The 24,985-nt window shown below is 41.8% G+C and overlaps 1 protein-coding gene across 1 annotated transcript; it reads left to right on the top strand.

Moving 5' to 3' along the window:
- The first annotated feature begins 49 nt into the window (after window positions 1–49).
- On the top strand, window positions 50–15,841 carry psmd13 (proteasome 26S subunit, non-ATPase 13). The gene is made up of 13 exons (XM_061765030.1): window positions 50–184; window positions 581–659; window positions 1,072–1,106; window positions 1,225–1,280; window positions 1,372–1,415; window positions 5,070–5,156; window positions 9,529–9,700; window positions 9,771–9,850; window positions 9,938–10,063; window positions 10,305–10,367; window positions 13,616–13,696; window positions 14,225–14,341; window positions 14,498–15,841. Exons 1-13 carry the CDS (start codon window positions 84–86, stop codon window positions 14,591–14,593), a joined length of 1,137 nt encoding a protein of 378 aa, XP_061621014.1. The 5' UTR covers window positions 50–83; the 3' UTR covers window positions 14,594–15,841.
- The last annotated feature ends 9,144 nt before the right edge of the window (window positions 15,842–24,985 follow it).

Below are 24,985 nucleotides of genomic sequence, written 5' to 3' on the forward strand. Positions count from 1 at the left end.
CCAACATCCAACAACATTTCGAGCTGCTTCACGTTAGCCGAAAACCATACACGAGTTCAGTTCAATATCATTCTGTCGCCATCATGAGAGATGTTGCCGGGTACCTCAAACAGCAGCAGAGCAACAGCACAACACCGGAGATGGCGACGGAGTGGCACACACTGGAGGAGTTGCACAACAAAAGGTAAACATTTTGCCAACTGAAGTTAGCTTTCGCTAGTGTTAGCTTCGCTACCCTCATTCAATTCAATTGCTCGCTGAGTCATGCGCCGACGTAGCATTAGCGCCCATAGGAAGTATATCTCCGAAAAATAATGGTCTCGACACATGAAAGTACAAAGTTAATAGTAGTGCTTTCTCGTGTATACAAACCATTGTAGTGGCGTCTCTTAAAGTGCAAAATATATTACTGTTACATATTGTGAGAAAGTCAAAACCATCCGTTTGGACCATACCGTTAAAATTCTGATCATAATATATATATATATAGCATATATGACACATTTAAGTGGAGAATGAAACGTTTTTTTTTTGCCACTTGTCTGAGAGTGTTTTTACCAAATGCTACTGTGTTTGACAGGTTGTGGCATCAGCTGACACTGAGATTGACAGACTTCGTTAAAGATCCTTGTTTCAAAAACGGAGATGGCCTTATACAGGTAAATACTTACAGTAACATACATTGCTGTCCATATTATCCTTACGATTATCTTACGAAAATGTGAGTTTCACTTAGAATGCTGTATTTTTGGGATAAATTGTTCACATAGCGTGGAAAGGTGGATGACTGGTTAGCACATCTGCCTCACAGTTCTGAGGACTGGGGTTCAAATCCCAGAAACCCCCCATGTGGAGCTTGCATGTTCTCCCTGTGCCTGCGTGGATGAGTGGATGTTCACATAGCATATTGCACAATGTTGTGCAAATATGAAAAGAAAAAGGCCACACCATGATAACATTTAAAATCTGGCTTGAAAATGTATTTGTAACAGCTATGAATGGCTGTGTTTGTATGAAACTAGAGAAAACAATTGACAATGTACCTATTAACGGTCCTATTTTGTATTGCAGCTTTATGAAAACTTCATCAGTGACTTTGAACACAGGTAGGTTATCAAGAAAAATAACTACAAGAATCCCAAGGAGTAACAGTCCTTCAGCCTGTTAAAGTATTACTGTCTTTGTATCTTGATCTTCCGGTTAATTGTTTTTATCCCTTTGCAGAATCAATCCTTTGTCCCTCATGGAGATAATTCTCTATGTTGCCAGACAGATGACGGGTAAGACCAGGATGATGTAGAAAACAGTTTCGACAAAATAATTTGGTTTGTATTGTATATTATGAAGGGTTGATAAAATGCTTGTTTCCAGATCCCAAAGATGCCATCACTTTTCTTGAGAAGACCAAGGAAAAAGTAGGTTCACTAATACAACTTGTCACAGGAAAAATGTTTTCCCTTAATAGACAGCAAACAGGACAAGCACTTTGAGAGACAATTTAATAAAAACCTGCATGCAAGGAGACAGTTCAAATGATGTCTGGGCAATAAATCAATATCACTATTTATCGTGATAGACACGTGATCGATGTCAATAGAAAATGCGATTGATAAACTGTTCGAAAAAGAAATAAAGAAAACTAGCCCGGCCAGAATGCAGTCTGCGGGAGGCTACAGAGGCTTTAAGGCTCACCTCATTTCTCTCTTTGCCGTGACACTCGTTGTACAGACCCTTTCCAAAAAAATTGAATATCATGGAAAAGGATATTTCCATTCAAAACTTTAACTTTCATAAATTATAGAGTCAGGGCCCACAATTTAAACAATTTCAAGTATTGTTTATTTTACATAAGTTGGGCTTCCAGCTCATAAAACCCACAAAATCAGGAATTTGAAAAATTTGAATACTGTGAAGAAATCAGCACAAATTTTGAATAAACTGAGTGTCATACACTAATCATCGACCAAACTCAAAAGCACCTGCACAGGTTTCCCCAGGTGTCATTAAATTGCTTCAGTTCGGTTCAATTGTCTCAGTTGCGTTCAATATGAGGAAGACTACAGACTTGACAACTGGCCAGAAGACCATCATTGATACCCCCACAGGATGGGTAAGCCACAAAGGTTCATAGCTAAGCAGTCTGGCTGTTCACAGAGTGCTGTGTCCAAGCATATCAATGGAAAGTCTAGTTGAAGGACAAAATGTGGCAGGAGAAGATGCACCAGCAAAAGAGCTGACCGTGGGCTTCAGCGGATTATCAAACAGAGAAGATTCAAGAATCTAGCAGAGCTCCAGAAAGTGGAATGAGGCGGGAGTCACAGCTTCGAAAACCACCCCATTGAGAGAAATGGGGGAGACGGGCTACAACTGTCGGGTTGCTCGAGTCAAGCCACTTCTGAGCCTGAGCCAGAAGCGTCTCAACAGGGCCGAGGAGGAGGAGGAGGAGGACTGGAATCTTGGCCAGTGGTCCAAGGTTCTCTTTTCTGATGAAAGTAAAGTGTGCCTTTCATTCGGGAATCAAGGTCCAAGGGTTTGGATTTTTTTTTTTAATTGTGGGCCCTGAATCTATAATCTATGAAAGTTTTACTTTTTGAATGGAATTATGGAAATAAAACATTTCCATGATATAAAAATGTTTTGGAAAGGGTCTGTATTATGATACTCTGGGGAGAGAGGGAGAACCTAGGAAGAGAATTGAGATCCCCACCCCAAGTCTCTACTCTCTCGACCTATCACGGCCCAGCTAAGCAAATTTGGTTACGCCATCAAACTGTCGCTTTTTTAAATTGAAATCTAAAATTTGGAGGAAATAACTTGAGTAACATGCACAGTAGCGATTTAATGTTTTGCCATCGTGTCTCAGAACTTCTTTAAAAAGGAGAGAAACACCATGCACTTAAATGGAAAAAAAGGAGTGCGACAGCACCAGAAGAAATTGACGAGATGGGGAAGGTACGTCACAGTCAGTATAGTGGATAGTTTCATTCCGACGAGTCAGACAACTGATGCCGTCTGTAAATCTTGTGTAAAATAATGTAAATTGGAAATGTAAATGACGAGAACCACACGAGTAGGCTGTTGAAGACTAGCTTTGTTTATTCATGTTGTCTTCTGGGGTCCCACACGAACTCAGTACAGCAAGCGAGAGGGACACTGCCAGAAGCAACCACAGAAAACAAAAGTGAACTCGCAGTACATTACACTGTGCAGGATTATCATCCCTACAATGTCTGGCAATACGACTAATTTATTATATCATCTCAGCCATTGACTGTCAAGCCAGCTACATCGATTGTTCATACATGCATTATGACAACACACTGCCAACGCGCTGTGAAGTGGCCAACTTTAAAATGAAAGCCTCACAAATAATATATCATTGCTTTAGATTTAACATAATTATTTGAAAATGATACACAGTAATCTCTCTTATCACGCAACTAGCCCACTTTAGAAGAAAGTAGACTGTCCCGGAAATGCACACAGAAAGGTTAAATTTGGATCTGAAGTTGCATTTAAGAAAAAAAAAATTTAATCTGCATTTATGACTACTCTTATACCTGATTTTAAAAATATATATATTAAACATCTCGTATTGCAAAACCACTCCAGTTCGGGGGGGACAATAGAATGTGAGTTTACCTGATTAAAAAAACAAAAAATAAGATTAAAAATAATCAGTTTGGTATCACGAGACCAGCCCACTTCTGGGGAACACTAGACCTGGTGCAGTCCTGGGGTAATGGAGAGGCTGTTCTCGCGATACCAAATGGATTATTAAAAAAATAAATTAAATTGGGGATAATAGTTGTCGACCTCTGTAGAGGTTAAAGATTATATTTTAAAGTCAGCCTTTTTTTCTCCAGAGCCGAAATTAGAATTTTTGTTTTAACCTATCAATAATTATCTCACATAAACTGCTATGAAATACTTATATTGTGATACAGTTTTCAGTCCTATCACCCAGCCCCAGTTCCAGGGTTCCTACGCTAGTATGGAAAGCATGCAAAAGTATGGAATTTGATTTAATAAATTTTCAGGTCTGTAAAAGTATGAAACAATGGAAACTATTGTATGGGAACATAGTCATGTTTCCGACACTGTTACAACAGCTCTGTTTTCTAAAACAAAAATTATGAATATCTAAAATATACAAACACTGATTGATCTAGATATACATATATACATGAACTTGTACATATATACAGTATGTGTCTGTGTGTGTATATGTATATACGTATATCTCGATCAGTCAGTGTTGTGTTTTTTCAAGAGCAGCAGCAGCAGCAATGTTTTTGTGAGAGCAGACAGTATTTTACCATGGTCTCGGTGAATGCTCGATTCTGTTTGGCTCAAAAAATTGCATCGGTGTACATTATCAGGCGTTTACATTCCCTTAGAAAGTTATGGGATTGCAGTGACTCTTCATAGTCAAGCACTCAGACGTTGCAAGGGAAAATAAATTGTTTTCGTAAAACTTTCTCTTTTGACAACAAACCTATGAAATTATGTATGAGAAGTTGAATTATTTTCCTTGGCAAGTGACTATGGTATAAGTGAGTTAATGCCCTTCCAATTTCTGAATGTAAGGACTGGTTGGCGAAGGATCCCTTATAATTCCACCTATAATCTTTGGAAATTACTTGGCGACATGGCATATAAAGAATGATACACATCTTTTTACTCAAATGTCACACATTTATTTGAATTTTTTTACTGCTAAGTTTCGGTCTGGAAAACGTATACAATTTTGATATTGCAATTGTGTAGGAACCCTGGAGTTGGAATTTAACCAGGTTATTATTTCGCCTTGATGCAATTGTGACCTCCAAATGTATCATGTTTTGTAATACTCTGCTATCAGACAGAGTAACAAGGAGACAGGAGCATTGTGACCTTTTTCTTTCTCTTTACTAGAGCAGAGTTCATATGATGTTATAATTAACAGAATAGAGCACATACATTTTATAAGTGCAAAGGCATATTTTTCCAACAAACTACAACTACATATTACCTGATATGTAAACAACACAATTTAAACAAACTGGCTATAATTCAATCTGGTCCAGGTGAAAAGCAGTGAAGAAGCTGTCATTCTCTGCAAGACATCCATCGGCAGTCTCAAGCTTGAAATCAATGATCTGCCAGCAACAAAGGTGGGAAGAACTCCAAATTAATGTGTGCTGATTTTTTTGTTTTTATTTTTTGACTTCTCGTAGCACATATTGAATGTCTGATGATTTGTTGGCGATGCATAAATGATAGCAGTCCCAACAAAATGCCAATGCAAGTTTATTTTTGTAATCCCAAATTTCCCACCCCTTTATTTATTTAAGTTTTATTATCAAATCAGTCGCCTTTCGGCGAAATTCGCTGTTTTGAACTCATAATAGGCTATTCACGTGAATTGTATAGAGCCAAAGAGATTTTCCTTGTTATAGGTCTGTCGTAATAGGTTATTTAATTCGTACTCCTTGAACACTGGCAAGTAGATCCATTCCACACATCCCCCATCCACACACAGATGTAATTGTGAATATTACTCCGCGGCGGACTAATATGCGGTTGCTGAGGTTCCGCCTGTGCGCTCGGGACCTGCTTTGGATAAGTCATAGGAGTTGACGAGACCAGAAAAAACACTTCCGCCGCTTCTGCTGTTAAGAGGTAACGGTACTTTTACAATGATTTAAATGTCGCTCGCTACTTTTATTTATCAATAATTGCTTATTTATCATATCATATATATATATATTTATCATTTCGTGTGCGAGCCTACGACTACCGCATTGGACACTGAGTCAATCCAATTTAATTGCTAGTGACATTTAAGCCTAGTTCACCAATCAAACGACACAAGAAAGTTACATGACCTCACACAACGTCTTCTATTGGGCTTCCCGGGCATAGGCATTAACACTAGATAAACCAGCCCGGCTGATCGTCGTGCCTAAGTTGGCAACCATGTTGGGAAGGTCGTTGTTACCATGAAGGCACGGCGCGCTACTCTTGGTTACATTTAGACAAACAAAAACAACAGCTTTCATGTATTCTCATATTTGTCTGGCACTGTCTGCCCAAACATGGATATTTAAGCTCACTTATACTTTTAGAAAACACCGTGCAGTAAAGTGCAGATGTTGTAGTTTTGACTGTGCATACACACACACACGCACACAGCAACATCAGAATTTGCACATTCACATTTTATTTTGTATTTATTTTTTATTTTTTTGTTGATGTTCATGCTGTGGTTAAAAAAAATCAGAAATTACTCACTATGACTCAGTACTTAGTAATTATTTCACTGGTCTTTTGTATTTTCCCATTGAGGTGCTGCGGGTCGTGGCCCTGCTTGTAGTCCCAGCGGAACCGCAAAACACACGTAACATCGGCGACAAGTGTTGATCCGCTTGTACATCTTGTATTAATTAGGAAACGCGCCTACAATTATCTAATTAGTTTACAGTTGTTAATGTTAAATGTATTAAGGGACTAAGCGTTGTTCGGGATTATGTCACAACACAGAATGAGCTAACTTCAAATTCAGAAATGGCCAATAAAAACAGAAAAATATTGTACTTAATATTTTCCTGCAGGATGCATTTGGGATTAGCCTTTGAAGTTGGTAATAGTCTAAAATGAAGTGAAACAGACAATGATTTTAATCAATTATTTTCCAGAATGAGAGTGCTTAAAGAAGGGGATGTTATTCATGTGGCACAACTTGAAGCAGGCATCAGATGCAGGTGGATATGGGCCTGGCTCAAGTTGGAGGCCGAAACAAAAAAAGCAAAGAAATGAGGCAAATTTAATTTTAATCTTAAATTTGCACATCAAGATGTGTGGTGTAAATAAATGTTTTTCTGCATATAGAAAATTTATTTTGCCTTATTGTACTCTTTAGAGTCTTACAGACTTCCCATGAGCTCACCACCTGTGGGAGGGGCCGTAGGGGTCGGGTGCAGTGTGAGCTGGGCGGTGGCTGAAGGCAGGGACCTTGGCGATCCGATCCCCGGCTACAGAAGCTGGCTCTAGGGACGTGGAATGTCACCTCTCTGGCAGGGAAGGAGCCCGAGCTGGTGTGAGAGGTTCCGACTAGATATAGTCGCCTCGCCTCCACACAACAGCTTAGGCTCTGGTACCAGTCCTCTTGAAAGGACTTGGACTCTCTTCCACTCTGGAGTTGCCCACGGTGAGAGGCACCAAGCAGGTGTGGGTATACTTATTGCCCCCCGGCTTGGTGCCTGTACAATTGGGTTCACCCCGGTGGACAAGAGGGTAGCCTCCCTCCGCCTTCAGGTGGGGGTATGGGTCCTGACTGTTGTTTGTGCCTATGTACCAAACAGCAGTTCAAAGTACCCACCCTTTTTGGAGTCCTTAGAGAGAGTGCTGGAGAGCACTCCCGCTATCCTTCTGCTGGGGGACTTCAATGCTCATGTGGGCAATGACAATGAGACCTGGAGGGGCGTGATTGGGAGGAACGCCCCCCCCCCCCAATCAGAACCCGAATGGTGTTCTGTTATTGGACTTCTGTGATCATCACGGATTGTCCATAACGAACACAATGTTCAAACATAAGGCTGTCCACACGTGCACTTGGCACCAGGACACCCTAGGTCGCAGTTCGATGATCGACTTTATGGTCGTGTCATCGGACTTGCGGCCGCATGTCTTGGACACTCGGGTGAAGAGAGGGGCGGAGCTGTCAAGTGATCACCACCTGGTGGTGAGTTGGCTCCGATGGTGGGGGAAGATGCCAGTCCGACGTGGCAAGCCCAAACGTATTGTGAGGGTCTGCTGGGAACGTCTGGCAGAATCCCCAGTCAGAAGGAGAAAGCAGTGCACCATCAAGACTTTGTATAGTGGGGATGGGGTGCTGCTGACCTCGACTCGGGACGTTGAGTCAGGGTGGAGAATACTTCGAAGACCTCCCCAATGCCACCGACACGCCTTCCCATGAGGAAGCCAGAGTCTGGGGTCTCTGAGGCGGGCTCTCCTATCTCTGGGGCTGAGGTCACAGAGGTGGTTAAAAAGCTCCTCGGTGGCAAGGTAGCAGTGCCAGCAGTTCCTAAAGGCTCCGGATGTTGTGGGGGTGTCCTCGTTGACACGCCTCTGCAACATCGCATGGACATCAGGGACAGTGCCTCTGGATTGGCAGACTCTGTGGTGGTCCCCCTTTTTAAGAAAGGGGGCCAGAGGGTGTGTTCCAACAACAGGGGGATCACACTCCTCAGCCTCCCTGGTAAGGTCTATTCAGGGGTACTGGAGAGGAGGGTCCGTTGGGAAGTCGAATCTCAGATTCAGTAGGAGCAGTGTGGTTTTTGTCCTGGCCGTGGAACAGTGGACCAGCTCTAGACCCTCGACAGGGTCCTCGAGGGTGCATGGGAGTTCGCCCAACCAGTCTAGTTTTGTGGACTTGGAGAAGGCGTTCGACCGTGTCCCTCGGAGTGTCCCGTGGGGGGTGCTTCGGGAGTATGAGGTGAGGGTTTGACTCTGCCAAGGCTGCCCTTTGTCACCGATTCCGTTCATAACTTTTATGGACAGAATTTCTAGGCGCAGCCGAGGCGTAGAGGGGGTCCGGTTTGGTGGCCTCAGAATTGCATCTCTGCTTTTTGCAGATGTTATGGTTCTGTTGGCTTCATCAAGCCGTGATCTCCAACTCTAATTGGAGCGGTTCGCAGCCGAGTATGAAGCGGCTGGGATGAGAATCAGCACCTCCAACTCTGAGACCATGGTCCTCAGTTGGAAAAGGGTGCCGTGCCCTCTCCAGGTCTGGGATGAGATCCTGCCCCAAGTGAAGGAGTTAAAGTATCTTGGGGTCTTGTTCACGAGTGAGGGAAAAAAGGAACGAGACATCGACAGGCAGATCGGTGCAGCGTCTGCAGTGCTGCAGACTTTGTATCGATCCGTTGTGGTAAAGAAGGAGTTCCGCAGGGTGTCCGGGCTCTCCCTTAGAGATAGGGTTAGAAGCTCGGTCATCCGGGAGGAGCTCAAGAGTAGAGACGCTGCTCTTCCACATTGAGAGGAGCCAGATGAGGTGGCTGAGGCATCTGATTCTGATGCCTCCTTGGTGAGGTGTTCCGGGCACGTCCCATTGGGAGGAGACCCCGGGGGCGACCCAGGACACGCTGAAGAGAATACGTCTCTCGGCTGGCCTGGGAACGCCTCGGGATACCCCCGGAAGAGCTGGATGAAGTGGCTGGGGAGAGGGAAGTCTGGGCGTCCCTGCTAAAGCTACTGCCCCCGTGACCCGACCTCGGATAAGCGGTAGAAAATGGATGGATGGAGTCTTACAGATTGATTAATTCATGTTAAAATAAAAAATCTTTGTGGGGACCCGGGGGAAAGAATAAATAATTTTTTTCTTTATATTTTTTTCATTTTTTTTTTTCAATATTTGAAATCCCCAAGTATGCCAATATGACTCACCCATTGATGTGTTAAATTTTTTCACACACTACTTATCCCCCCTAAACCTGATGTAAATGCTCACACTAAATTGCCCCTGGTTTTTTTTGTCTGTTCTAGAAACTAATTGAGGAGGTGGAGGAAATGTTGAATAATTTGCCAGGTGTTACATCGGTGCATGGCAGGTTTTATGACCTCTCAAGCAAATATTATCGCATCATTGGGAACCACGCCTCCTATTACAAGGATGCTCTGAGATACCTTGGTTGTGTGGACATCAAAGACCTTCCAGGTTAGCTATTGCATGTAGAGAACAAACTAGAAGTAGAATGACAAAATAACATTTTTTGTCGATTTCACAGAGACAGAGAAGCAGGAAAGAGCCTTCACATTGGGATTGGCCGGTCTTTTGGGAGAAGGCGTTTACAACTTTGGCGAACTGGTTGGATACTCACTAAATCTTTATCATATGTTGTTTTAACAACATCAATGCTTAGTCGTATTGACTCTGTGTTGCTTTTTGTTGCAGTTGATGCACCCTGTGCTGGAGTCTCTGAGAAACACAGACAAACAGTGGCTCATTGACACACTGTATGCTTTCAATGGAGGCAATGTAGAAAAATTCCAGGGCTTCAAGTCTGCATGGGGCCAACAGGTTAGTGGAATTCATCTCCTTGATCCACATGTACAAAAACACTGGAGATCCAATAGCTTAACAAGGTACTTTCCAAAACAATCAGTTCTCCTAAATGTATAATTATGATGAAGTATTAATTGTTATACTGTACACAAAGCAAGTCTGTGTTTTGTCATGTTGATGGCAATTTAGATTAAAGGCAGGGCTTGAATGCAAAGGGTACATGTTAAATGTGCTTTTGTCCCCCCCTTGATTTTAGCCTGACCTTGCAGCACATGAAGCCAAACTGATGCAGAAGATCCAGCTCCTCTGTGTGATGGAGGTGAGACACACATATAGTGGGGCAAAAAAAGTATTTAGTCAGCCACCAATTGTGCAAGTTCTCCCACTTAAAATGATGAGAGAGGCCTGTAATTTTCATCATAGGTATACCTCACCTATGAGAGACAAAATGAGGAAAAAAAATCCCGAAAATCACATTGTCTGATTTTTAAAGAATTTGTTAGCAAATTATGGTGTAAAATTTGGTCAATAACAAAAAAGTTGATCTCAATACTTTATCTACCATTGGCAATGACAGATGTCAAATGTTTTCTGTAAGTCAGGTTTTCACACACTGTTGCTGGTATGTTGGCCCATTCCTCCATGCAGATCTCTCGAGCAGTGATGTTTTGGGGCTGTCGCTGGGCAACACAGACTTTCAACTCCGTCCAATGATTTTCTATGGGATTGAGATCTGGAGACTGGCTAGGCCACCTTGAAATGCTTTTTACGAAGCCACTCCTTTGGTTTCCCGGGCGGCGTGTTTGGGATCATTGTCATGCTGAAAGACCCAGCCACGTTTCACCTTCAATGCCCTTGCTGATGAAAGGAGCTTTTCACTCTCACGATACATGGTCCCATTCATTCTTTCCTTTACACCAGTCGTCCTGGTCCCTTTGCAGAAAAACAACCCGAAAGCATGATGTTTCCACCCCCATGCTTCACAGTAGGTATGGTGTTCTTTGGATGCAACTCAGCATTCTTTCTCCTCCAAACACAAAAAGTTGAGTTTTTACCAAAACGTTCTATTTTGGTTTCATCTAACCATATGACATTCTCCCAATCCCTTCTTGATCATCCAAATGCTCCTAGCAAACTTCAGACAGGCGTAGACATGTACTGGCTAGAGCAGGGAGACACGTCTGGCACTGCAGGATTTGAGTCCCTGGCGGCGTAGTGTGTTACTGATGGTAGCCTTTGTTACTTTGGTCCCAGCTCTCTGCAGGTCATTCACTAGGTCCTCCTATGTGGTTCTGGGATTTTTGCTCACCGTTCTTGTGATCATCTTGACCCCACGGGGTGATCGATCTTGCGTGGAGATGCAAATCGAAGGAGATCAGTGGTCTTGTATGTGTTCCATTTTCTAATCATTGCTCCCACAGTTGATTTCTTCACACCAAAGTGCTTACCTATTGCAGATTCAGTCTTCCCAGCTTGGTGCAGGTCTACAATTTTATTTCTGGTGTCCTTTGACAACTCTTTGGTCTTGGCCATAGTGGAGTTTGGAGTGTGACTGTTTGAGGTTGTGGACAGGTGTCTTTTATACTGATGAGGTCAAACAGGTGCCATTAATACAAGTAACGAGTGGAGGACAGAGGAGCCTCTTAAAGAAGAAGTTACAGGTCTGTGAGAGTCACAAATCTTGCTTGTTTGTAGGTGACCAAATACTTATTTTCCACCATAATTTGCTAATAAATTCTTTTTAAAAAATCAGATGTGATTTTCTGGAGTTTTTTTTTTTTTTGTCAGATTTTGTCTCATGGGTGACGTCACTAGCCACCCCACCAAGCCTGCCTCTTAAAGATACATACAGTGGGTACGGAAAGTATTCAGACGCCCTTCAATTTTTCACTCTTTGTTATATTGGAGCCATTTGCTAAAATCATTTAAATTCATTTTTTCCTAATTAATGTACACACAGCACTCCATATTGACAGAAAAAAAAACGGAATTGTTGAAATTTTTGCAGATTTAATTCAAACAGAAAAACTGTCTTATATAGACAGGTGTGTGGCTTTCCTAATCAAGTCCAATCAGTATAATCAAACACAGCTGGACTCCAATGAAGGTGTAGAACCATCTCAAGGATGATCAGAAGAGATGGACAGCACCCGAGTTAAATATGAGTGTCACAGCAAAGGGTCTGAATACTTCTGGCTGTGTGATATTTCAGTTTTTCTTTTTTAATAAATCTGCAAAGATTTCAACAATTCCATTTTTTTCTGTCAATATGGGGTGCTGTGTGTACAGTTGGGGGGGGAATTAATTTAAATTATTTTGGCAAATGGCTGCACTATGACAAAGAGTGAACATTTTGAGGGGGTCTGAATACTTTCCGTACCCACTGTACCTAACGCACACGCCATAATACATACAGTATTTTCTTTACATTTTATGCTTGCAATTTTTGTGTGTTCGAAACATGTGATCTAATAAGTTTGTTTAAAGCAGTGATTTCCAACCTTTATGGAGCCAATGAACATATTTTATTATTTTTATTATTATTATTATTTTTATTATTAATTACTGTACAGTATATATACTTCCTGCCATCTAATAGAATAGCATTTATTTGTTCAGTTTGTCACTATACCTCACTGGCATAAATAGATGAACAAAGATACATTATTTCTTGAAAATAAATATTTTTTTGAGCAATTACGTAAAATTTCTATCATTTCCCATGGTACACCTGAAGAGCGCCCACGGCACACTAATGTCCCCTGGCACACTGGTTGAGAATTACTGGTTGAAAGCATGTGGGAGGGGTAAAAACTATTTTTTTTTAATTTGTTTTTTAATATGGTCTCTATATCCGAATTTCCACCTTAAGTGGGCGGATCTGAAACATATGCGATGAACAGGGTTCAGTGAATTACCTACAGGTGTGCTCTAAAATATTGCCACCTCTGGGGTGCCAATATGTTTAGCCATGACTCTTTTTTTCTTGACTGTCTGACATCAAATCAGACTTCAGTTTTTCCTGTTTTATGTTAAGATTACCAAAATTACTTCTACTTGCCAAATGCCAGAATAAATATCGCCATAGTAAAATATTGGCAACCCTGAGGTGCCAATATTTTTGAGCACGACTAAGTATGAAGGAGATTTGTTGAAAATACCGTGTCAAAAAAAATCAAGTTGCTCGAACTTTTCATTTAATCATTTTGGATCCGATATACTCTCAAATCAATTGATTTGATGTCAATTGCTGTCTAAAGGACAACTGCAATGCCAGAAAGTTAGATGAATTAAATTTAGACAACGGCACTGAAAACATTGTAATAATCCCTAAAAATTTTAAAGGCGATCAGTTAGATAAGTACAACACTTCGAACTCTGACAAGAAAGCCCTTCAGACACTGCTGTGGACTAGAGCAATGATTTTGCTGTATGTACTTTAGTTTGTTCCGTTCATGGTAACTACAATAATGAATGTTTCAATTTTCTGCATTACAACTTGCAAGAAAATGTCCTCGAAAAACACTGACTGCCTCATAATCAAGCTTTTCTCGTTTGTTTTTGCAGATGACTTTCACACGTCCAGCAAACCACCGACAGCTGACCTTCACTGAAATTGCTCAGAGTGCCAAAATCCCTGTTAATGAGGTTTGTGAGATAATGATATTTTAGATATCCTTTAAGAATGTCTAAAACCATTTGACATGAATCATAATCAAGTTGGAGTAGAATAATGTAATTTGCAAAATTGTACCCATTAATCTGCATGCATGTTTCTTTTCACCAGATGTATTACGTTTTTACCCCAAAGTTTCATGAATTACACCATACTTGTCACTCTCTCTTAAGCGCCCTGTTTTGGGGGTCTGCTGTGTCATGTACGCTTCGTGTCACCTTGGCAGACAGATAGCAGGCGTTTAGTTCGACTCAATCAGAGGGGTAAATGGATATTTTCTAAGATGAAACAGAAACATGTGTAAAGTGCATCCCAGCCTTCATAAAACCACTAAAAGTAATCAATTTATCACCCAGCTCTCAAATTACACTTTTTGTGCCAATCCATGCAAGTCTGTTTTCCATATCTCATTTTAAAGGAGTTTTGTCAATGTGAAAATGTTTCTAGTAGGGGGGGAAAGCATTGTAGCTTGTAAAATATAGTGTATGATTTCTGCGCAGGTTGAACTTCTGGTGATGAAGGCTCTGTCTGTTGGCCTCATTAAAGGCAACATTGATGAGGTGGACAAGAAGGTGCAGATGACTTGGGTGCAGCCTAGAGTGTTGGACTTGCAGCAGGTGAGACTTGCATTGCTCCGCAAACAGTGATTTTTTTTTTTTTTTTTTTAAATTACATACATACATACATACACACACACTTGTGCTTTTAAAGCCCAGATTTGTTGTTTGACTCAATCCCCTAGTCTCATACTCGCATGTTACTCCCCAATTCAGATCAAAGGTATGAAGGAGCGTTTGGACTTCTGGTGTGGAGACGTAAAGAACATGGCCATGCTAGTGGAACAACAAGCCCACGACATCCTCACCTAAGATGGTTACCCTCCTCAATTAATACCACATCCCTGTATGACCAGTAATTCCTGTTCTTTTTTTTCTGTTGGACTGCATCCTTTGTTACTGCCGCATAATTAAAAAAAAAAAAAAAAAACCTTGCTCTTAATATTATCACAGTATGGGCAAACTGTCCATAACCTAAATAAAATCCACTTCGTCTATGCTAATTACTTCTGTAACTCAGGTGTGTACACCCTTTTGCACATGGGCCCTACGAATTAGACCATAAAGAACATAATCTAATATTCTGGTTCCTTTTTTCAACCAAAATCACATCAGATTGAAGTGGGAGATATAAGATTGACAGACAAGTGGAGATACACAGTCAGTCAATCAATGAATAAATCCATGATCTACAGGGTTCCATTTAGATTCACCCAAGAGATCCACAAAGATCTATGACTGCATCCCCATCAAGCACCTTTGGTATTATCAAGAACAGAGATTAGACCTGCCCTCTTGTCCAACATAAGTGACCTCTGACCACATAAATGTTGTTCTGGATACGGGACAAAAATTCACACACATCCTGTAGAAAGTCTTAGCACTTGTGTGGAAAGTGTTAAAAGCTGCACAGAGAACTAAAAATGTGGCACTGCTTTCACTTGGAAAGAATGTAAAACAAACCAGTGTCGGACTATGCATTTGGTACCTGAGCCCTCAATGGTGACTTAGCCAACGTAATCAACTTTTTAATACCACTATCATGTCGCATTTTAAGAAAACATCCATGCTACTGTATACACGCACTGTGTGTAGGGCCTCATGCTCCATGAGGGTCCACATTTTGCACGAGGGGATGCATTTGCGTACACAGTGGAACCTCGATAGAACAGACCAACGGGTGTGGGTGTCATCCGATATAGCTGATTGTCCATTACATTGAACAACTTTTTCTTAGGCCATATGCACCCATATTACTTCACAATACAAAATTATTGTTTTTGAGGGGTTTTTCTGTGGCTTAAAACGGCCAGTACGGTACAACGTTATTGTAAATATAAAAAAAAAAGCTTTGTTTGAAAGTTTCACATTTTATCCAAACTTACCACACTGGTGTGTTTGGTCATGGGGACATTGTTGACGTACAGTGCCCGTCATAGGCGAGTCGCTTTCATGAGCCGTGAGGAATTAGTGTGCTTAATTAGTGTGCTTCCTAGTTCCAAATATGTTGCAAAAGGTGAACGGCTTGACAAAATAAAACTGTTACTGTACCAAAAATAGCATGTTCCAGACTCCAAAGACTTGTTTTGTATTACTATCACCCATGCTGCTCTCTCTCTCACTCGATGCACAGTAGACAATAGATAGAACCACCGTCACATGGCCGCCACGTAGGCACGTCTTATGGATTTGGATCTAGTAATATTATACAGTGGGTAGAGAAAGTATTCAGCCCCCCTTAAAATTTTAACTCTTTATTTAGTAGAAGCACCCTTTTGAGTTAATAGCCGTGAGTCTTTTTGGGAACGATGCAACTAGTTTTTCACACCTGGATTTGGGGATCATCTGCCATTCCTCCTTGCAGATCCTCTCCAGTTCTATCAGGTAGGATGGTGAACATTGGTGGGCAAGCATTTTCAGGTCTTTCCAGAGATGCTCAATTGGGTTTAAGTCAGGGCTCTGGTTGGGCCATTCAAAAACAGTCACAGAGTTTTTCTGGAGCTGTTCCTTTGGTATTTTAGCTGTGTGCTTAGGGTCATTGTCTTTTTTGAAGGTGAACCTTTGACCCAGTCTGTGGTTCTGAGCACTCTGGAGAAGGTTGTCGTCCAGGATATCGCTGTACTTGGCCGCATTCATCTTTTCTTCGACTGCAACCAGTCTTCCTGTCCCTGCAGCTGAAAAACACACCCACAGCATGATGCTGCCACCACCATGCTTCACTGTTGGGACTGTATTGGACAGGTGATGAGCAGTGCCTGGTTTTCTCCACACATACCGCTTAGAATTATGGCCAACAATTATCGTGGTCTCATTAGAACAGAGAATCTTATTTCTCACCATCTTGGAGTCCTTCGGGTGTTTTTTAGCAAAATCCATGCGGGCTTTCATGTGTCTTGCACTGAGAAGAGGCTTCCGTCGAGCTACTCTGCCATAAAGCCCGGACTGGTGGAGGGCTGCAGTGATGGTTGACTTTCTAGAACTATCTCCCATCACCCGACTGCATCTCTGGAGCTCAGCCACAGTGATCTTTGGGTTTTACCTCTCTCACCAAGGCTCTTCTCCCCCAGTTGCTCAGTTTGGCCGGACGGCCAGCACGTTCTGATCGTCTTAAACGTCTTCCATTTCAGGATTATGGAGGCCACTGTGCTATTAGGAACCTTAAGTGCAACAGAATTTTTTGGTAACCTTGGCCAGATCTGTGCCTTGCCACAATTCTGTGTCTGAGCTCTTCAGGCAGTTCCTTTGACCTCATTATTCTCATTTGCTCTGACATGCACTGTGAGCTGTAAGGTCTTATATAGACAGGGGTGTGGCTTTCCTAATCAAGTCCAACCAGTATAATCAAACGCAGCTGGAGAACCATCTCAAGGATGATCAGAAGAAATGGACAGCACCCGGGTTAAATATATGAGTGTCACAGCAAAGGGTCTGAATACTTATGGCTGTGTGATAGAGTCCGTTTGATCAAGTTTCCATTGTATGCGCAATGGTTATGCATTTGTGCTCCCGTGAGGTATGCTGCATGTGGCAGAAGAGCACCAAATTAGCATGTGAGATTTGGAAAATGTATGCATCATATATATATATATATATATATATATATCACATTTTATATAACCTTTGCCTGTTTTATTGTTTCGCAGCTCTTAGCACAGTACTTTTGTGTGTCCTTGTGAATGTGCTCAGGTCTGTTTGGTCTACTCCCTGTTCTTCTCTTTTGTTCTCATCCTCTGCATGCAGCCATTCTCATAAAGATAACTGAGTGCAACTGGACGAACCTAATTGTGTGACAATGTTGTGGGAATGAGACGTGTATTTCTTTTTTTTTTTCCCTCTGTCTCACTCCTGGATAAAGGTGATTCTTTGCTTGCTCTGCGGTAAGGGGTGACAACTCGTGACGACTTGTACAACCCCAATTCCAATGAAGTTGGGACGTTGTGTTAAACATAAAAACAGAATACAATGATTTGCAAAACATGTTCAACCTATATTTAATTGAATACACGACAAATATAAGATATTTAATGTTCAAACTGATAAACTTGATTGTTTTTAGCAAATAATCATTAACTTAGAATTTTATGGCTGCAACACATTCCAAACAAGCTGGGACAGGTGGCAAAAAAGACTGAGAAAGTTGAGGAATGCTCATCAAACACCTGTTTGAAACATCCCACAGGGGAACAGGCCAATTGGGAACAGGTGGGGGCCATGATTCCGTATAAAAGAAGCTCCCTGAATTGCTCAGTCATTCACAAGCAAAGATGGGGCGAGGTTCACCTCTTTGTGAACAAGTGCATGAGAAAATAGTCCAACAGTTTAAGGACAATGTTCCTCAACGTACAATTGCAAGGAATTTGGGGACTTCATCATCTACGGTCCATAATCATCAAAAGGTTGAGAGATCCTGGAGAAATCACTGCATGTAAGCGGCAAGGCCGAAAACCAACATTGAATGCCCGTGACCTTCGATCCCTCAGGCGGCACTGCATCAAAAACCGACAATGTGTAAAGGATATCACCACATGGGCTCAGGAACACTTCAGAAAACCAATGTCAGTAAATACACTACGGCGCTACATCCGTAAGTGCAACTTGAAACTCTACTATGGAAAGCAAAAGCCATTTATCAACAACAACCAGAAACGGTGTCGTCTTCTCTGGGCCCGTGCTCATCTAAGATGGACTGATGCGAAGTGGAAAAGTGTTCTGTGGTCCGACGAGTCCACATTTCAAATTGTTTTTGGAAATTGTGGACGTAGTCTCTTCCGGGCCAAAAACCATACGGACTGTTATGGACGCAAAGTTCAAAAGCCAGCATCTGTGATGGTATGGGGCTGTGTTAGTGCCAATGGCATGGGTAATTTACACATCTGTGAAGGCACCATTAATGCTGAAAGGTACATACAGGTTTTGGAGCAACATATGCTGCCATCAAAGCAACGTCTTTTTCATGGACGCCCCTGCTTATTTCAGCAAGACAATGCCAAACCACATTCTGCACGTGTTACAACAGCGTGGCTTTGTAGTAAAAGAGTGCGGGTACTAGACTGGCCTGCCTGCAGTCCAGACCTGTCTCCCATTGAAAATGTGTGGCGCATTATGAAGCGTAAAATACGACAACGGAGACCCCGGACTGTTGAACAGCTGAAGCTGTACATCAAGCAAGAATGGGAAAGAATTCCACCTACAAAGCTTCAACAATTAGTGTCCTCAGTTCCCAAACGTTTATTTAATGCTGTTAAAAGAAAAGATGATGTAACACAATGGTAAACATGACCCTGTCCCAGCTTTTTTGGAATGTGTTGCAGCCATAAAATTCTAAGTTCATGATTATTTGCTAAAAACAATGACGTTTATCAGTTTGAACATGAAATATCTTGTCTTTGTAGGGTGTTCAATTAAATATAGGTTGAAAATGATTTGCAAATTATTATGTTTTTTGTTTAACACAACATCCCAACTTCATTGGAATTGGGGTTGTACCTTTTCCTCTCTTTGCAAAGATTGCTTCCTTACTTATTCTGTCAGAAAAAGATTTGCCAAAACAGTTGGGGTCAGTTGGTGTTGATTGCCGATCCAGGGGACCCTGGGAGTGATTGATCATCCAGGACCAACGCACAAGTTCTGCCTCCACCCGAAGAATTAGGGGGGGCTGCCATGGCTCTGGATGTCGGCTATCGCCTCAGGATCCAAACGGACCTGTTGTCCTCCAAACAAAGAAAATGTTAATTCCTTGAAAATTGGGCCATTTCATATGGTGTACTGTATTTGAAACAATCTTGTCTTTGTATTAAGTGGTATTGGTAATTGCTCTCCCCACATTCCATTGGTAAGGTTCGAGTTCCTAAAGTCCAGGTTAAAGTCCTAGATTAAAGGTCCCCGGTGCGACTCCGGGGGTCAGGGTTTTGAGTCCCCAGGTTCGAGTCCCCGACAATTTCGAAGACGTTCGAATATTGTAAAAAAGAGAAGCGCTTCTAATGAGTACTGGGAAGGGGGAAGAGCAAAAAAGAATTAATGGTGTATAGGTCACTTGGGTTGTTTGGGTAAGACCAATAAAAGATTTAGAAATGAGAAAAATTCTGGATGTGAGGTTGACTGTTAGATTTCGATGGAAATAGGGACAGAAACTTTCTGACAACAACTACATGAAGAGCAAGTTACTGATAAATTTGTATCACCTGTGGTCTAACGTGTCCGATTTGGGGTAGGGGTGGATTCAGGTTGGTGTTGCGAGCTGGGTTCCACAGTGGCTTCCATAAATCAATCACCCTATGAAAAAGATCAAGGCGAGTGTTATCTGGAAGAAGACCCAACAGCACAAGCGACTCTTAACACACAGCAGTTCTGCGGTCCCCTCCTCATGGATCCTGGAAAAGGGAGGGGACACAGAGGGGGTGGAAAGATGCTTCCAATGTCAGAATCAGAATCATCTTTCTTTGCCAAGTATGTCCAAAACACACAAGGAATTTGTCTCCGGTAGTTGAGCCGCTCTAGATAAACAGACAGTCAATTTACAGAACACTTTGGAGACAAAGACATTGACAAAAAACAATTGTGCAAAAAGATGCAGACATTTGATAGACATTGGATCAGAGACTGAAGGAAGAAAAAAAAAAAAAGGGGCTTTGGCACTCATGGTGGCGATCGATGGTGGGGGACCCAGTTTGTCCGACCTCTGGCTGACTCCCGGTGGCCCCAAGGACAGAGCAACGCTTAACTGGTGATACACAGACACCCCACAACTTGCACCCAACATTTGCTCCTTTGTGCAATGAAGACGCGCTTGGCACTGATAACACTACTTTGCTTCAGCTAGTTATTTAATTTACAGTCACCACCAGGGCCCAGTTGTTCAAAACTCTTTATTTTAACCACTGGTTAAATTCTTAGCCTGCCGTTAGCTACTTAGCTAACCGACCGTTAAATATGCATTCAAAACACGGTTAGCCACGTCGTTAGTTAACGGCACCGTCAAAGTTAACCGTGTGGTTGACGTTACTGATCAGTGCCAATATATCCCACAATTCCTCATTTTGTTGACTTCCGGTTTAGCAAAAAAACTGTCGTGAGCATTTCACACAAATGTTTGTGAACTTTCCTGTAAGATTAAACAAACATAAACTTGTTTTGTACACTGTAACAATTATAATTATTTATTTATAATATTTTGAAATATAATAATATAAACACTAATGAATTTTACATATATTTATATAAAATGCATCATCATTGCCATGTCTTTCTCAACGAACTTTAAATAGTATTCAATGATCCAGTGAACAGAGAAAATCAGTCAAATCTTTACAGCAGATATTTTGCGGGTGCTTCACAGGGATGTAATATGATTGTCAATATCTCTTACTGAAAAACTGACTTCATTGTGGGACATAAGCAACTTCTTAATAAATCCATGAGCTAATTATTTTGGCTTGTTATATCTATTTTAACCTATATTATTATATCTAATTGAATCAGATTTTAGGCTATTATTCAAATTACCGTGGACGAGGAAAACAGAGACATTTTACGGGTGCTTCATAAAGATGCAGTGTTAAATCTATTTCCAATATTTGTTTTTTACTTCATTATGCAAGATTATTCAAATGTGCAAATAGATCACAGACATGTCTTATTTATTGAATAAATGTATGAAATGTTATTTTCCCAACTTTTAATGTCCCGTGTCTTCAGATGATATACACCAAGTTTGAAGCAAATCGTTAGCCCCAAACGCCATCTTGTTAACCACATTGTTAAAATGTTAGCGGGGGTCGTTAGGCGTGTTAACTTTAACGTCAAGTTAACAGCCGGTTAAGTTAAAGTTAACCGAGTTTTGGACAACAAGATAACGGTGCCGTTTAAGTTAACGGTCGGTTGAGTCAACTTAACCAGTGGTTCAAAAATAACTGAGTTTTGAACAACCGGGCCCAGATGTTCATTTACACAGTTGTGGATTTAATGTATGCAAATATGAAGTATAATTGATAGATCCCTTTGAATTAGATGTCCTCTCAACCCCCCTCCAAGACCAGTCCAAGTTGACAGAATTACCATTCTATTTGGATCTCTCTGTGCTGTTGTTTAATGGTCTTTTTTTTGTTTGTTGTTTGTTTTGTTGTCACCAACAACCATGACTAATGCAGATGGGAATATTGAACTAGCTGAAATGTAGAATTATTACTTGTAATTGTCTGAGGATCTAGTCCCCGTGTTACAGATCGTATTTTCCGGACTATAAATCGCTCCGGAGTAAAAGTCGCACCAGCCAAAAAAATGCATAATAAAGGAAAAAACATATAAGTCGCATTGGAGTATAAGTCGCATTTTGGGGGAGAAATTTATTTGATAAAATCCAACACCAAGAACAGACATTTATTCTTGAAAAGCAATTTAAAATAAAAATAGAATAGAGAGCAACAGGCTGAATACGTGTACGGTATGCTAACGTAACACATTCAGCTAACGTTACATGAGGCATAAGCAACATACTGAGAACGTGCCTGGTATGTTAACGTCACATATTAACAGTTATTCAGATAACTATAGCATAAAGAACATGCTAATAAATTTACCAAACCGTCAATGTCACTCCAAATCACTAAATCCAATGAAATCTTCATCCTCGGTCTCACTTCTAAACAACTCAGCCAACTCCGGAGGTAGAAGATGCGCCGCTTCCTCTTCTACGTCGCTTTCGTCAGACTCATTGTCAGTTGCAGGTACAGATACACAGGCCTAGAGCGCCCTCTTGCGGGTGTCAGTGTGAAAATAACGTGAAATTATATAATAATGTGTTCATAATTTCACATATAAATCGCTCAGGAATATAAATCGCGCCCCTGGCCAAACTATGAAAAAAACTGCGATTTATAGTCTGAAAAATACGGTATTTTAGATGTTTGGTGTGGGATCTAAGGTGTAGCAGTTTGAAACTGCATTGAACAAATCTACAGTAGGCGGTGGATGGTGTTACTTGGCCTGGGGCCGAAGAGAAGGTGATCGAGGAATCACCTCGAATGTAGGATGCTTATTTGTCATTTTTCAAGGTTTCAAGAAACTATCCCACGGGTGGACATTTGGTCTGGGAAAAAGAATTAAAAATGCATTCATTGATGATTAACAAATTTAAATAAACCAAGGTATATTATTTTTTGTTACTAGATAAATCTAAATTCTGGTTAAACTCATGGTTAATTCCAGTGATATAAATAAATGATGAACACAAATGTGAAAAGCAAAATGTTAACTATTTAGTGTGAGGGGTGAGAATATATCAGTTTTGTGAAAATGCGCAATTTGCAACACTGAGTTCAAAACCATGGTTTGTTTCCACTCATAGTGTTAACAGTTGTGTTTGAAACGGTTGTTTCAAATGCTGTCAAATGATCAAAGCAAATTTCTTTACATAGCACCTTTTATATATTAAAAATGTAACACGAGTGCTTTCCAGCAATTAAAATGACGGGGAAAAAAAGCTTTAAAGGTATTTGAGACGAAAGAGATAAGACTGACTGACAGGACGTGTGTTCAACCTATGGGCGAAAACGACTTGGTGTGACTGACTGTGCTATCTGCTGATTACTGGTGTGTTGGTGTGTTTATGTTATGTGTGTGGTGTTTGAGAGACGAATAGTGGAATCTTGGCAAAAAGTGTTTGCTGAAAGTACATTGTTTGATTGATTACAGGAAGAACTGTTGTTCGCTCTGGCTACTGTATGTATTGGCTTGGGAAAGTTTTTTTTTTTTTTTTTTTTTGAGGATTGGAGGATTAACTAGTGTGATGCTGTGATACACCAGAGCAAGAGTTTTGTTTTGTTTTTATGAAGTAGTGAGAATGAGGCCTAGAGACCTGAACGGGAGTAGCCTATTGAAATCAAGATTCCATTGGGGGGGGGGAAAGGAGAAAAGGAGGCTGCTCAAAATCTTAGAATAGTGCAACTCAGCGTTCAGACAAAATAATATTGCTTGAATTAAGTTATTAGATTGGAATAATCATCATTGTGCATTCAAGGTAATTATAGTACAATATAGTACATTTTCAACATCCATCTATCCATTTTCTACCGCTTATCCGAGGTCGGGTCACGGGGGCAGTAGTTTTAGCAGGGACGCCCAGACTTCCCTCTCCCCAGCAACTTCATCCATCTCTTCCGGGGGGATCCCGAGGCGTTCCCAGGGCAGCCGAAGGATGTAGTCTCTCCAGCGTGTCCTGGGTTGTCCCCGGGGTCTCCTCCCGGTGGGACGTGACCGGAACAACTCATCGGGGAGGCGTCCGGGAGGCATCCGAATCAGATGCCCCAGCCACCTCATCTGGCTCCTCTCGATGTGAAGGAGCAGCAGCTCTACTCTGAGATCCTCCCGGTGGAACGAGCTTCTCACCCTATCTCCCACAGCTCGACCCACAGCTCGTGACCATAGGTGAGGGGAGGAACGTAGATCGACCGGTAAATCGAGAGCTTCGCCTTTCGACTTAGCTCCTTCTTTACCACAACGGATCGATGCAAATTCTGCATCACTGCAGACGCCGCACCGATCCGCCTGTCGATCTCCCGTTCCATTCTTCCCTCACTCGTGAACAAGAACCCAAGATACTTGAACTCCTCCACTTGGGGCAGGATCTAATCTCCGACCAGGAGAGGGCACGCCACCCTTTTCCGACTGAGGACCATGGTCTCAGATTTGGAGGTGCTGATTCTCATCCCAGCCGCATCAAACTCGGCTGCGAACTGAGAGATGGAGGTCACGGCTTGATGAAGCCAACAGAACCACATCATCAGCAAAAAGCAGAGATGCAATACTGAGGCCACCAAACCGTACCCCCTCTACGCCTCGGCTGCGCCGAGAAATTCTGTCCATGAAAGTTATGAACAGAATCGGTGACAAAGGGCAGCCTTGGCGGAGTCCAACCCTCACTGGAACCGAGTCCGACTTACTGCCGGATATGTGGACCAAACTCTGACTCCGGTCGTACAGGGACCGAACTGCCCGTATCAGGGGGTGCGGTACCCCATACTCCCAAAGCACCCCCCACAGGACCCCACGAGGGACACGGTCGAACGCCTTCTCCAAGTCCACAAAACACATGTAGACTGGTTGGGCGAACTCCCATGCACCCTCGAGGACCCTGCCGAGGGTGTAGAGCTGCTCCACTGTTCCACGGCCAGGACGAAAACCACACTGCTCCTCCTGAATCTGAGATTC

The sequence above is a fragment of the Phyllopteryx taeniolatus genome, unplaced genomic scaffold (genome assembly GCF_024500385.1).
Source record: "Phyllopteryx taeniolatus isolate TA_2022b unplaced genomic scaffold, UOR_Ptae_1.2 contig_24, whole genome shotgun sequence".
Taxonomy (NCBI): domain Eukaryota; kingdom Metazoa; phylum Chordata; class Actinopteri; order Syngnathiformes; family Syngnathidae; genus Phyllopteryx; species Phyllopteryx taeniolatus.

Bases quoted from the DNA above. Each gene is read 5' to 3' on its own strand.
- psmd13 (XM_061765030.1), top strand. From the start codon at position 84: ATGAGAGATGTTGCCGGGTACCTCAAACAGCAGCAGAGCAACAGCACA. The intron at 10,368-13,615 runs GTGAGACACACA...TTGTTTTTGCAG, and splicing joins AGCTCCTCTGTGTGATGGAG to ATGACTTTCACACGTCCAGC. The intron at 14,342-14,497 runs GTGAGACTTGCA...TCCCCAATTCAG, and splicing joins GAGTGTTGGACTTGCAGCAG to ATCAAAGGTATGAAGGAGCG.